At 35.7% G+C, this 14164-nt stretch overlaps 2 protein-coding genes and 1 pseudogene across 2 annotated transcripts; 2 read left to right on the forward strand and 1 right to left on the reverse strand.

The window, feature by feature from the left end:
* LOC111282859 (E3 ubiquitin-protein ligase AIRP2-like) overlaps window positions 1-6718 on the forward strand; it is a 7134-nt pseudogene extending 416 nt beyond the window's left edge.
* An 806-nt stretch (window positions 6719-7524) lies between these two features.
* LOC111281515 (GDSL esterase/lipase At3g48460-like) lies at window positions 7525-9453 on the reverse strand (the record flags this gene model as incomplete). The annotated part of the gene is made up of 2 exons (XM_089760374.1): window positions 7525-8322; window positions 8419-9453. Coding segments are annotated over 2 exons (1566 nt in total), but the record flags the coding sequence as incomplete, so codon positions are not given.
* Window positions 9454-9514: 61 nt separating this feature from the next.
* Window positions 9515-10210, forward strand: LOC149518707 (uncharacterized). Its single transcript, XM_089760375.1, has one exon. The coding sequence runs from the start codon at window positions 9515-9517 to the stop codon at window positions 10208-10210; it is 696 nt and encodes a 231-aa protein (XP_089616501.1).
* The last annotated feature ends 3954 nt before the right edge of the window (window positions 10211-14164 follow it).

The raw sequence follows: 14164 nt of genomic DNA on the forward strand, positions 1-14164 counted from the left end.
TAGTATAACAAATTGCAGATTTTTTAGCACATGGTCTAGTATTGTAAATTGTCAGCCTAGCAATTCTTATACCTCTCTGCCTATTTGCTGGACTTGTTGGAAGTTTGATGTTTCTTAGCTGATAGGAACTAACATTGTTGTTTGAATTAAGGAGATGGGAGGGAAAGGAAAGTAAAGGATAGTGGTATATTAATATTTGCATGTTTAACATAGGATTTTACTTATAAAAAAAAAATATTGGGAAGTTTGGCATTTTTATTCTTTGGTCTAACTTAAGGTCATTATGTTGCTTGGATGCTTAGTTTAGAATGTAATTTAGATGTCTTCCTTTTAATTCTTCTAAGCAAAATTTAATATAAATTAGAGTGTTTCTGTTTTTGGGGTTTTAGGGCTGTTGCAATGCCAAGAGCCAAGAGTGGAGCACATCTTCAAATGAAATTGGTGTACAATCATTTGGCGCCCCTCTGTCTATTTTCGCTACAATGGATGGATTGTTCCTGCATATGTCTACTCCGTAGATATTTAAACTTCTTTCATATGCTTGTGTACAAGGTTTGTTTGTCTTCCCTGGTTTATTCTGTTTCTTAAAGGATGGTTCACATACATTTCTAGACATGTCTACTCCCTGTTTATATACGATCTTTGTTCGCTTCTATCTTTTTTACTACACGCATATACAGATGGGAGATCAAAGATATCTACACATGGTAGAAAGGCAACAATTAAAGAGTTTTATGGTATGCATATAATCATAATTTCCAGCTATAATGATTCATTCACCTTATCATTTTCCCTTCCTGCTAATTAACTAATTGTAGGTGTTATACCACCATCTCTTCAAAGGCTCCATGGTAACTTGGGGGAGTTGGATGATGAAAAGGAAGGGCAGTTTACTATGGGGAGTTCTGGCAAGAAAAGAGTTGAATTAGATAATAGACTTGGGAATATGGATTTGGAGAGGGAAGATGAATGTGGGATTTGCTTGGAGCCTTGTATCAAATATCGAGCTTGAAGCAATAAATACAACAACGCAGAAGCAATATATTGCAATAAATCTATAGTAATAGACAACAATAAATAATAAAAAAATATAGAAAAAATAAAGCATATCAAGATTTACGTGAAAAATCTTCATGTGTAAAGGTAAAATCATAAATCACCAAAAAATCTTCACTATCAAATAATGTATATACAAAGTTCTTCTTTAGCTAAAACTAGAACTAATGAACAACTAAAGAGATAATTGAAGAAATCTCACCAAATAAGTGACTCAATAAATACACTCTGAATTTATTCGTAGAGAGCTTTAAACCCAATCTTCACCGTTCAAAATGTAAAATTCTGAATCATAAAACTGCTGACAAAATTTCAGCTCAATCGGATCACAGATTGACTTCCGTTCAACCAACTCTCTTTTTTCTTTTTTCTCTTTATTTTTCCTAGCTTATCTTCTTTCTTTTATTGGTTTTCGACACCACCTTAAAACAACCCTACCTCTTTTTATTAAGTAGCTAAGGCTATGTGTAAAAAGAAAGACCAAGGCCTATGACCTTTGATTGGTCCAAAACCAATTACATAGGGGTTGTATCTTATTTTCCTAACAATCTCCCCTTCCAGCCCCATTAGGAGGAGATTCATCACCATAGCAGTTTCATTTGAAACTTATCTTGGCCAAGGAACTCATTTCGGTTAAGTTACTATAGAGCTCAAGCTTCTCCCTAATAAGTATCTTAGTTAACATATTTGTTACATTCTCATCAGTATGAATTTTTTTCAACAGTATTTATTGTTCCTCAATCACTGAACGTAACTAATGATATCTAACATCAATATGCTTTGTTCTAGCATGGTACATGGTATTCTTACTCAAATTTAAAGCACTCTGGCTATTACAAAATATCACATATTTTTTTTGATCCAACCCTAATTCAAGAAGAAAATATTTCATATAAAGCATTTTTTTACCTGTTTCAGTTACTACAATATATTCTGCCTATGTAGTCGACAAAGCAACACATATTTGTAACTTAAACTGTCAAGACATAATTCCTTCTGCAAAAGTGAACAAATACCCTGAAGTAGATTTTCTACCATCAAGATCACCTGTCATGTCAGCATCAATAAACCTTTTTAGAACTGATTGTGAAACTCCATAACTCAAGCACATTTTTTATGTGCCCCTAAAATATCTAAAAATTCATTTCACTGCTACCCAATGAACCTTTCTCGGATTAGAAAGAATCTGCTCACTATACCAACTGCATGAGCAATGTCAGGCCATGTACAAATCATAAAATACATTAACGAATCAACTGTAAAAGAATAAAGAATACTAGACATAGCTAGTTGTTCTTTCTTAGACATCGGACAAGATTTCTTACTTAGATGAAAATAGTTGGCAAGTGGACATCTAACTGACTTAGCATGTTGCATGTTGAATCTACTAAGCACTTGTTCAACATATTTTTTCTATGACAACCATAGCTTTTCAGCTTTTCTATCTCAGATAATATCCATACCTAGAATCTATTTTGTTGGACCTAAATCTTTCATGTCAAAGGACTTAGATAATTGTTCTTTCAACTTGCAAACCATACTAGCATCTTGTCCTACAATCAACATATCATCAACATATAATAAAAGAATAATGAAGTTATCATCAAAATTTTTTTTGACATACACACAAGGATCCGTTGCAGCTCTTTTATAGTTGTGACTCACCATAAAAAAATTAAACTTCTTGTATCACTGTTGCGGAGCTTGTTTCAAGCCATATAAGCTTTTCTTCAATTTGCAAACTAAGTGCTTTTTTTTTTTCACTTCAAAACCCTCAAGCTGATTCATATAAATGTTCTTTTACAAGTCACCATACAAGAATGCAGTTTTAACATCAAGTTACTTAAGTTCAAGATCTAAACTAGCAGCTAATCCTAATATCACTCGAATGAAACTTATCTTCACAACTAGAGAAAAGATCTTATCAAAATCGATGCCTAGTTTTTGAGAAAAATCTTTTACCACCAATCGAGCTTTGTATCTCACTAGCTTGTCACCATCTTTTTTCAACTTGAACACCCATTTATTTTTCAATGGCCTCTTCCATTTTAAAAGTTTAACAAGATCATAAGTACCATTTTTTTGCAATGACTCCATTTTTTCTTTTTTTGCTTTTAACCAATGCTCCCTATTCGAAGTACTCTACACATCTTGAAAGCTCTCTGACTCCCTTTCACTAGTAACTAAGATAAAATTTAAACTTGGATATCTAGTAAATAACTTATGCTCTCTAGTAGATTTCTTAGGCTGAAACTCTACACTACCTAATGCTGAAGGTAGCTCTCCCTACTTAACACTCTCAGGTAGAGAAGATTGCTTCCCTTGTTCAAAATTATTTGCATCTAGCTCATCATTAACTGTGATTGGCTCATTCATATCTTCAAGTTCTATTTCTTACTTATTTTTACCATCTGCGGCTCTTTCTTATGGAACTCATGTCGATGTTGAAACATTACATTCAATAGTAACCCGTGCAGTCTTTTCATTTTTTTCAAGGTTTGCTATAGTTTTTTTTTTTCATGAAAGACCACATCTATACTTTTGACTGTATTTTTTTTCACTGGATCCCATATCCTATAATCAAAATTTTCATCACCATATCTTACAAACACACACTGTGTAGCTTTACTATCAAGCTTTGACCTCTATTTTTTCGACACATGCATGAATGTTTTACACCTGAAAACTTTTAAATGAGAGTATGGAGCATCTTTTTCTGTTCACACACTTTTTGAAATATCAAAGCCCAAAAGAACTGATGGTGATCTGTTAAGAAAATAACAAATTGTGTTGACTGCTTCACCCTGGAATGGTTTTAGTAATTTTGTTATCTTTAACTTACATCTGACTTTTTTCATAAAGGTATGGTTCATCTTTTCAGCTACACCATTATGTTATGATATTCCAAGTTCTGTAATCTCATACTTGATCTCATGCTTTGAACAGTACTTTTCAAAGTCTTTGGATGTGTATTCCCCATCATTATCAGTTTGAATATACTTTAAGAGTAACCATGTCATCTTTTTTACCATTACATGAAATTTAAAAAAATACTGTAATACCTGGCTTTTGTTTTTTAACATATACACCCAAGTCTTACGTAAAACATGATCAATAAAAGTAACAAAATATTTGCTATCAACTAATAACTCAATCTCAATGAGATCACATACGTCAGAATAAATCAATTCTAATCTATTTTTCTTTCTCTGAGAACTCTTACAAAAAAAAATTATACGATGCTTATCAAACAAACAATAATCATATGAATCGAGAGACATACCTTTGATCAAGAGAATGAGAGATTGTCTAGTCAAAACTTGTGACTCTTTCTCATTCATGTGTGCCAGCCTCTTGTGCTATAAGTTTGCTAAAGCATCATCCTCAACGGTATTTACCTTGTTGCCATTCAATTGCATACATGTTTTATATATTATGTAGCATAGTTTTTTCCTTGCAACTATCATATCTCATTTGAGAAGTTTTCACTGTCTATTTTTTTGTCGACTCTCATATTCTTCCTTATTAAGGATATTAATAACAAGTAAGTTTATTCTCATATCCGAAATATGTCTGACATCCCTCAAAGTCAACATGCAGCTTGTACTAGTTTGTACAACAATATCACCAATCCTAACAATTTATGACACACTCTTGTTTCCCATTTTGGTGCAACCAAAGTCTCCTACTTTGTAAGTTGTAAACAACTCTCTCTTAGGAACACAATGATATGTTACTCCCGTGTCAACTATCCACTCAATGCTGGGATTACTAATATGATTACAATCACCATTTGTATAAATCAAAGTAATTGAATCACTATATGAATTCAATGCTGTAACATTACCATCATCTGAACTCTTGCCTTTCTCATCTTTTCGCTCTTGCTTCAAGATTTTACAGTGTTGTTTTATATGACATACCTTACCACAATAGAAATATTTCACTTTATCTCTGAACTTAGATCTATATTTAGACTTACAACGACCTTTTGAGTTATGACTTTTATCGATGTTTTTACCCCTATTTTCTGTTACCAAAGCTTGATTCCTAAAGTCTACATCTTTTTACCTTGCTTTTTTATTAAGGATACTGTCTTTTACCATCCAATGTCACCTTATAATTAGGAGTTGAATCAAGAATAATCACAACTAGAGTATTTCAGCTATCTGATAATGAACCCAAAAGAAACAACGCATTCATTTCATCATCCATCTTAAGCTCTATAATAGTCATTTGATTAAATATATCTTGAAAATCACTCAAGTACTCCATAACAGATTGTATATCCCTGTACTATAAAATTGCAAGCTTTTTAACAAGCATAACTTAATTTATACCTATTTTTTTTCATATAATACTGTCAATTTTTCTCAAACAATGTGGACATCTGCCTCTTACGTTACATGATGGAATACATTAATATCAAATCATTTTTTGATTATAGCCAGCGTCTTTCTGTCTAACTTCCTTCAATTTTTATCTTTCATATATGCTGGTTTAGCCGAATCATTCAATACTAGCTCATACAAATCTTTACAGTATAAGTGATCTTTTATCACAGGCTTTCTAATTGAATAATTTGAAGCTGTCAATTTTATCATTGAACCTATATCACTTTCAATTATCTCAAATAGAATTTACTTCTGTCTTGGGTTATTTCTGTATCGTTGTCTCAAAATAACACTCGTTCTGATACCACTTGCTAGGCCTGAAGTAATAAACTCAACAACGTAGAAGTAATATATCGCAATAAACCCACAACAATAGATAACAATCAATAATAAAAAACGTAAGAAAAATAAAGCACATCAAGATTTATGTGAAAAACCCTCAAGTGTAGAAGAAAAAATCATGAATCATTAGAAAAATCTTCACTATCAAATAATGGATATACAAAGTTCTTCTCTAGCTAAAACTAAAGCTAATCAATAACTAAAGAGACAATTGGAGAAATCTCACCAAATAGGTGACTCAACAAATACATCACAAATTTGTTCATAGAGAATTTCAAACCGGATCTTCATTGTTCAGAATGTAAAACTCTAAATTATAAACTTGCTGACAAAATTTCAACTCAATCGAACTATGAATTGACTTCTGTTCAATTAACTTTCGATTCTCTTTTTTTTCTCTATTTTTTTTTTTTGGCTTTTCTTCTTTCTCTTCTTGGTTTTTGACACCACCTTAAAATAACTCCATCTTTTTTTATTAAATAACTAGGGTTCTATGTAAAAAAAAAAAATCAAGGCCCATTGCCTTTTATTGGACCGAAACCAATTACATGCAACTAGACCCTATTTTCCTCCCACCAAATTGGTCTTGCCTAATTGTTGTCATGCAATGTGCATCAAATGCTACGGCAATTGGTGACTAGAAACCTCTTGTCATTCCTCTTACATCTCCATTCTTTCAAGTTTCACCCTTAATGGTTTTCTTTCCAAATTACGGGAGCACAAAATCAGAGTCCTGTCCTTTTTGCCACAGTAGCTTGAAAAGAGTTAACTCTGAAGATTTATGGGTGCTTACTTGCAATGATGATGTGATCGACAATAAAACTTTTTCTAAGGAGGACTAGTTGCGTTTCTACCTCTACATCAACAGGCTTCCAAAAGATTGCCAGGATGCACTTTTCTTGGTATATTATGAGTACCTAATTTGATTTGAGGTAGTTGAGAAAATGGTGTACAGATAGAAAACGCCGACCATCAAATGTAAATAGAGTCTGGTAAGGAAATTCTCTCTGCTTCTTTGGGAAAAGAATTAGTCCCATTTTAAGCGTTTCGGAAATTAATGAACATCGGTGTACAAAACCCTCATTGATTATAAATGGAAGTTGTAATTTCTGAAACTTGAGTTTGCAGTCTGTGATTGCCTCGAGTCTTTTGTTGAAAGCGATTGGCAAAGCATATTAAATGGACTAATTTATCAGCCAAAGCCATCCCGAGTCTACTTTGTCATTTTTTTTAGGAGTTTCAGTGAAAAAGCACGCATAAAACGGGCAGTTTATTATTCATAGTAGTTTGATATTCCAGTCTTTAAAATGATTTACAGGCCATACAATATCGTAATGGTTCAAAAAGACAAAAAGGAACAGGCTGTGAAGCCCGGAACTCTCTTACAAAATTATTCATTCTCCTGCCACGAAGAGTTATATTTCTCTACGTATACCTCTTTGGGTTGCAATGCTGCAATTGAACGATGAAATAAATTCATTTGTAGTTATTTGCTCCTTTGTAACCTACATTGGTTTCTCAGCATGTTGTCAAATGCAGCTAATCAGTCTATTGAAATTTGAAACCGGTGCCATGTGGTTGTCTTTGCAAGGATCATTTTGCTGCAGAATCAATGCTATATGCTTTCCTGCTGATTTCCGTTTGATTTTGGTACCAAAACAATAACTTTTTTCCCGTATTTTTATTGCAGGACGTAGTTATTAAAAAGGGAAAGCAAAATGATTCTGTTTTCAATACAACTATTGACACAAGTTGAACTCCAAAAAAAATTGAAAATGGAATAAAGAAGGGGCAACAAAAGCCGCCACTCTAGCATTTATAAATATATGAATATGTCGAAATGTACATCAAACATACATCACTCTTGGTTCACCATATGTGAAGGCCGGGATGTCTTAAGGTAGCCGTAGGCCTACCACCCTACACCTGAGAAGCTATTTTATTGACAAAACTAACTTATAATAGAGGGGAACGGGGAGAAAATTGGTTGGCGAGCAGCCTAGTGTCCTTGAAGGAGTGGTTTACGTAAGCTTCTATGCCTACTAACTAGATCAGCAAAAGATGGTTTGCAGAAGCCTTTGTGGAGTAAGAGATGAGTTATTTGTTGATGCATTGCTTCTGTGAGATGAAGCCCATCCCAGTGGACGTGGCCAGCTGGGTTGCGGCAGGTGTTGGTGCCTGCCATACCACATATATTGTGCAAGTTAAAGTTGAGATATCTACCTCCAGCGCCACAGCATGCCTGGGATCCATCTGAAAACCCAAACCCCGCAAGGTTTCCCATGATTGTTTTGAATGCGTTGAAATAATCGGCATATGCAATTATAACATCGGAGCCATGTTTTTTCCGAAATTCTTCCAATGTCTTCTGGAGGAGCTCATTATGGGCCATCACCGCTCTATTGATAACTGCTGAACAACCCATTTCATCCTTGGCAAATTGGGGAGTCAATAACTTGGCTAATGGACAGCACCCCACCGGTGGTAGCCCTTGAACCACAACGAATTTTGCACCACTGTCCAACACTGTCTGTAGCATATACAAAAAGAAAAAAAAATGCAAGTTAATATTTAAGCGTTTTCACAATTATATAAAGAGATTTCCTTTGAAGGCATACATACATACCGTAAGAATTTTGGAGATATGACCAAGGGTTAAATCTGTAAGCCACCGCATGGAAATGGAAGACCCTATGACACGAGCAAAGTCATCTACGCCTATTTGTCCAAGCCAAATGAGGCTGTTTCCTATTTCTGTCTTGCATTCTTCCTCGGACTTCCCATTGCAGGCTATTTCCGTCTGAAACTTGTTGAACCATTCTATTTGTGTTTGGAAGCCTAGTGGAATGCCTTTCCACAACAGGGTGTGACCGATTCTGTGATTAGCAAAAAAGTCGCCTGAAAGAGATGTTGCACCTCCTACTGCGAAGTTCACTCCGGAGTTCCAGTTGACAGCAGAGTTTGCAGAAATGGCTTTATATGGCTGTAATTTGGGTATGTTGAGATCATCACAAAGGAAATCAACAACCAAGCGACCATTACTTGATCTACTACCGACCTTGAAGTTTGAGTTTGCGCCTTGAAAAATTCTTGCCAAAAGTGAACCCGCGAAGTTTTTTACAATGCCCAACAACTGAGCATTTCCGGTGTCAGTATATGAGTCCCCAAAAGAAAAAACCTTGGGAAAACTATCACTAAAGTTGGTTTCCTTCTTGTTTTCTTCACTGTCAGAAGCCTTAGAACTCGAAAAAGAGCCGGAACCTTTGAAAGAGCCATAACCTTGGGAAGAGCCAGATGCTGCAAAGCCAGAAGCATTAGAGGAACTAATGCCTGTGGAAGAGCCCAAATTTTTAGGACTGGAAGAAGACGATCTAGAGCTTGTGGAAGAGCCCGAATTTGTAGGACCAGGAGCTGCAGAATTGCCCCAAGTAGAGAAAGAACCGGAACCTTTAAAAGAGCCCAAAGCTGCAAAGGCGTCTGAACCCCTTGATGATTTGCTAGAACCTGATAAAGAACCCGAATATGTGGAAGAACTAGAAGCACTGGACCCCGGCGAAGATTTAGAAGTTTTAAAAGAGTCAGAACTCTTAAAATGGCTAGAACCTTTAGAAGAGCTAGAGCCAGAGTTAGAGGAACCAGAACTTGTAGAGCCAGTCGATGAATAGTCAGAAGTCGTAGAAGAGCCGTGACCCGTAGAATTGCCGGAAGAACTAGAACTTGTAATGTCAGAATCTGATGAAGATTTAGAAGTTTTAGAAGAGCCAGAACCGTTAGAATTTTTAGATTTTGATAAAGAGTCAGATTTTTTGAAAGAGTCAGAATCGCCTGGACTTGGTGAAGAGTTAAAAGTCGCAGAAGAGTCAGAATCTTTAGAATTGCTAGAACCTGATAAAGAACCAGAACTTGTACTACCAGAATCTGATGATGAATCAGAAGTCTCAGAAAAATTAAAATTTTTAGAATTGTTAAAACCTGATACAGAACCAGCACTTTTAGAAAAACTAGAAGCATCCGAAGTTGATGAAGAGTCAGAAGTCGTAGAAGAGCCATTAGAAATGCTAGAATTGGATGAGGATCCAGAACTTGTAATGCCGGAATATGAAGAAGAGTCTGAAGACTTAGAAGAATCAGAACCTTTAGAATTGTCAGAACTTGATAAAGATCCAGAACTTCTAGAAGAATCAGAAAAGCCTGAACTTGATGAAGAGCCAAAAGTTGTAGAAGAACCAGGACCCTTTGAATTGTTAGAATCTGTTAAAGGACCAAAATTTGTAGTGTCAGAACCTGATAATACGTCTGATAGCTTAAAAGAGCAGGAACCTTTAGAATTGTTAAAACCTGATAAAGAACTAGAACTTTTCGAAGAGTCAGAAGCATTAGAAGCTGATGAAGAGTCGGAAGTCGTAGAAGAGCCATAACCCTTAGAATTGCTAGAATTCGATGAGGATCCAGAACTTGTAATGCCAGAATCTGAAGATGAGTCTGAAATCTTAGAAGAACCAGAACCTTTAGAATTGTTAGAACTTGATAAAGAACCAGAACTTTTAGAAGAATCAGAAGAGCCTGAACTTGATGAAGAGTCAAAAGTCGTCGAAGAGCCAGAACCCTTAGAATTGCTAGAACCTGTTAAAGAACCAAAATTTGTAGTGTCAGAACCTGATCATGACTCCGAAATCTTAAAAGAGCCAAAACCTTTAGAATTGTTAAAACCTGATAAAGAACCAGAACTTTTTAAAGAGTCAGAAGCATTGGAAGTTGATGAAGAGTCAGAAGTCGTAGAAGAGTCATAACCTTTAGAATTGCTAGAATTCGATGAGAATCCAGCATTTGTAATGCCAGAATCTGAAGAAGAGTTTGAAGTCTTAGAAGAATCAGAACCTTTAGAATTGGTAGAACTTGATAAAGAACCAGAAGTTTTAGACGAATCAGAAAAGCCTGAACTTGATGAAGAGCCAAAAGTCGGGGAAGAGCTAGAACCCTTAGAGTTGCTAGAACCTGTTAAAGAATCAAAATTTGTAATGTCAGAACCTGATTATGAGTCGGAAGTCTTAAAAGAGATAGAACCTTTAGAATTGTTAAAACCTGATAAAGAACCAGCACCTTTAGAAGAACTAGAAGCGTTGGAAGTTGATGAAGAGTCAGAAGTCGTGGAAGAGCCATAACCCTTAGAATTACTAGAATTCGATGAGGATCCAGAATTTGTAATGCTAGAATCTGAAGAAGAGTCTGAAGTCTTAGAAGAATCAGAAACTTTAGAATTGTTAGAACTTGATAAAGAATCAGAACTTTTAGAAGAATTAGAAGACCCAAAAGTCGTAGAAGATCCAGATTCCTTAGAATTGCTAGAACCTGTTAAATAACCAAAATTTGCAGTGTCAGAACTGGATGATGAGTCCAAAGTCCTAAAAAAGCTAGAACGTTAGAATTGTTAAAACCTGATAAAGAACCAGAACTTTTCGAAGAGTCAGAAGAGCTTGAACTTGATGAACCAGAACCTTTAGACTTGCCTGAACCTGATAAATAACCAGAACTTGTAGTGCCAGAACCTGATGTCGAGTCAGAAGTCTTAGAAGAGTTAGAACCTTTAGAATTGCTAGAACTTGATAAAGAACCAGAACTTGTAGAAGAGCCAGAAGCATCGGAATTTGATGAATAGTCAGAAGTTGTAGAATAACCAGAACCCTTAGAATTGCTAGAACTTGACAAAGAACTCGAACTTGTAGTGCCAGAATCTGATGAAGAGCCTGAACTCTTAGAAGAGCTAGAATCTTTAGAATTGTTAGAACCTGATAAAGAGCCAAAACTTTTAGAAGAGTCAAAAGAGCCTGAAGAGCCTGAACTTGTAGAAGAGCCAGAACTCTTAGAACTGTTAGAACCTGATAAAGAACTAGAACTTGTAGTGCCAGAACCTGATGATGAATCAGAAGTCTTAGAGGAGTTAGAACCTTTAGAATTGCTAGAACTTGATAAAGAACCAGAATTTGGAGCAGAGCCAGAAGTGCTGGAACTTGATGAATAGTCAGAAGTTGTAGCCGAGACAGAACTCTTGGAATTGTTAGAACTTGATAAAGAATTAGAACTTGTAGTGCCAGAACCTGATGAAGAGTCTGAAGTCTTAGAAGAGCTAGAACCTTTAGAATTACTAGAATCTGATAAAGAACCAGAACCTTTAGAAGAGCTAGAATAGCCTAAACTTGAGGAAGAGCCAAAGGTCGTAGAATGGCTAGAACTCTTAGAATTGCCAGAACCTGATAAAGAGCCAGAACTTATAATGCCAGCATTAGATGATGAGTCAGAAGTTTTAGAAGAGTTAGAACCTTTAGAATTGCTAGAACTTGATAAAGAACTAGAACTTGTAGAAGAGCCAGAAGCATCGGAACTTGATGAATGGTCAGAAGTTGCAGAAGAGCTAGAACCTTTTGAATTGCTCGAATCTGATAAAGAACCAGAACTTATGGTTCCAGAAACTGATGAAGAGTTAGAAGTCTTAGAAGAAACATAACCTTTAGAATTGTTAGAACTTGATAAAGAACTAGAACTTATAGAAGAGTCAGAAGTGCTGGAAGTTGATTGAGAGTTGGATGTTTTAGAGGAGTCAGAACCCTATCTAGAACCTGATGAAGAACCAGAACTTGTGGTGGCAGAACTTGATGAAGAGTTAGAAGTCTTAGAAGAACCAAAATCCTTAGAATTGCTAGAACCAGAACTTTTAGAAGAGCCAGAAATGTCGGAACTCGATGAAGAATCAGAAGTTGTAGAAGAACCAGAACCTTTAGAATTGCTAGAACTCGATGAAGAACCAAAACTTGATGAAGAGTCACTCTTAGAATTACTAGAACTTGATAAAGAACCAGAACTTGCGGTGCCAAACCCTGATGAAGAGTTAGAAGTTTTAGAAGAACCAGAACCCTTAGAATTGTCAAAACCTGATAAAGAACCAGAATTTATCGAAGAGTCAGATGCACCGGAACTTGATGAAGAGTTAGAAGTTTTAGAAGAATTAGAACCCTTAGAATTGCTAGAACTTGATGAAGAACCAGAACCTGTTAAAGACCAGAACGTGATAAAGAGTTAAAAGTCGGCGAAAAGTCAAAACCTTTAGAATTACTAAAAGTTGATAAAGAATTAAAACTTGTATATGACCTAGAAGTCCTGTAACCTAATAGAGAGTTAGAAGTTGTAGAAGAGTCAAAACCTTTAAAATTGTTAGAACTTGTGGAAGAGGCAAAACCTTTAAAAGAACCGGATCTGCTAACAGTACTGGAACTTGAAGGTGTAACGCCTTCGATCCCACATCAGGAGGATGTGTGGATAAGGAATGATATATATATATGTAGAGACTTAATTTCAAACTCGTGAGGCGTTTTTTATGGGACAAAACCGTGAGACCTTCGGGTCAAAGCGGACAATATCTTGCACCCAACCTGCGAGGTATTGTCCGTTTTGACCCGAAGATCTCACGGTTTTGTCCCATAAAAGGGACCTCACGAGTTTGGGATTAAGTCTCTACATATATATATCATTCCTTATTCACACATCCTCCTGATGTGGGATCGGGGGGCGTTACAATCTCCCCACCTTTAATGTTTGACGTCCCTGTCAAGCCGAGTCCATCCACAGGACCAAGATCACACCAGACTATCGTGTAGCACTTAGTGACTCCCACAACTGCAGACCGGTGACCGCTCTGATACCATTTGTAGAGACCCGCACCCAACCTACGAGGTATTGTCCGCTTTGACCTGAAGGTCTCACGGTTTTGTCCCATAAAAAGCGCCTCACAAGTTTGAGATTAAGTCTCTACATATATATATCATTCCTTATCCATACATCCTCCTGATGTGGGATCGGAGACGTTACAGGAAGAGTTGCATATGAATGGGAGTTGGAATATTTTGAGTCAGACTCTTTAGAAGGTGTTACATCGTGAAAATGTGCAAAAGAAAATGAAAATGATAAGAAAAGTAAAAAAGATAAAACATGAACGAAATGCTTGGAAATCATTATTTTGTTGATTCAAATGGATATATACCTATAGGTTTTTCCCTTTTGTTTGAAGTTGTGTATTTGGAGGCTTTTATACTTTCTCGTCCTCCTTAAGATAGCATAAGTAGAAACGGTCACCTAAGGACCTCAATGTTTTTAGGACAGCGTAAAGCACTCTAGGATTTGCATGAGTTTGTGGTTTTGCTATCATGACTCTTGCTTTGCCTTACAAAGAATAATCATAAACAATTTCTGGACATTATTTTCTAAACGTAAGAGGAAATCAAACCCTGTTGTATTCTTATATTTTAATAATTTTTAATATAATTATTATTGGTATTAAAGCAGACATAACCCATTAAAATCAATTTTTAATTGATTATAGA

The sequence above is a fragment of the Durio zibethinus genome, chromosome 5 (assembly GCF_047325235.1).
Source record: "Durio zibethinus cultivar Kanyao isolate XHJ-2024 chromosome 5, ASM4732523v1, whole genome shotgun sequence".
NCBI lineage: Eukaryota > Viridiplantae > Streptophyta > Magnoliopsida > Malvales > Malvaceae > Durio > Durio zibethinus.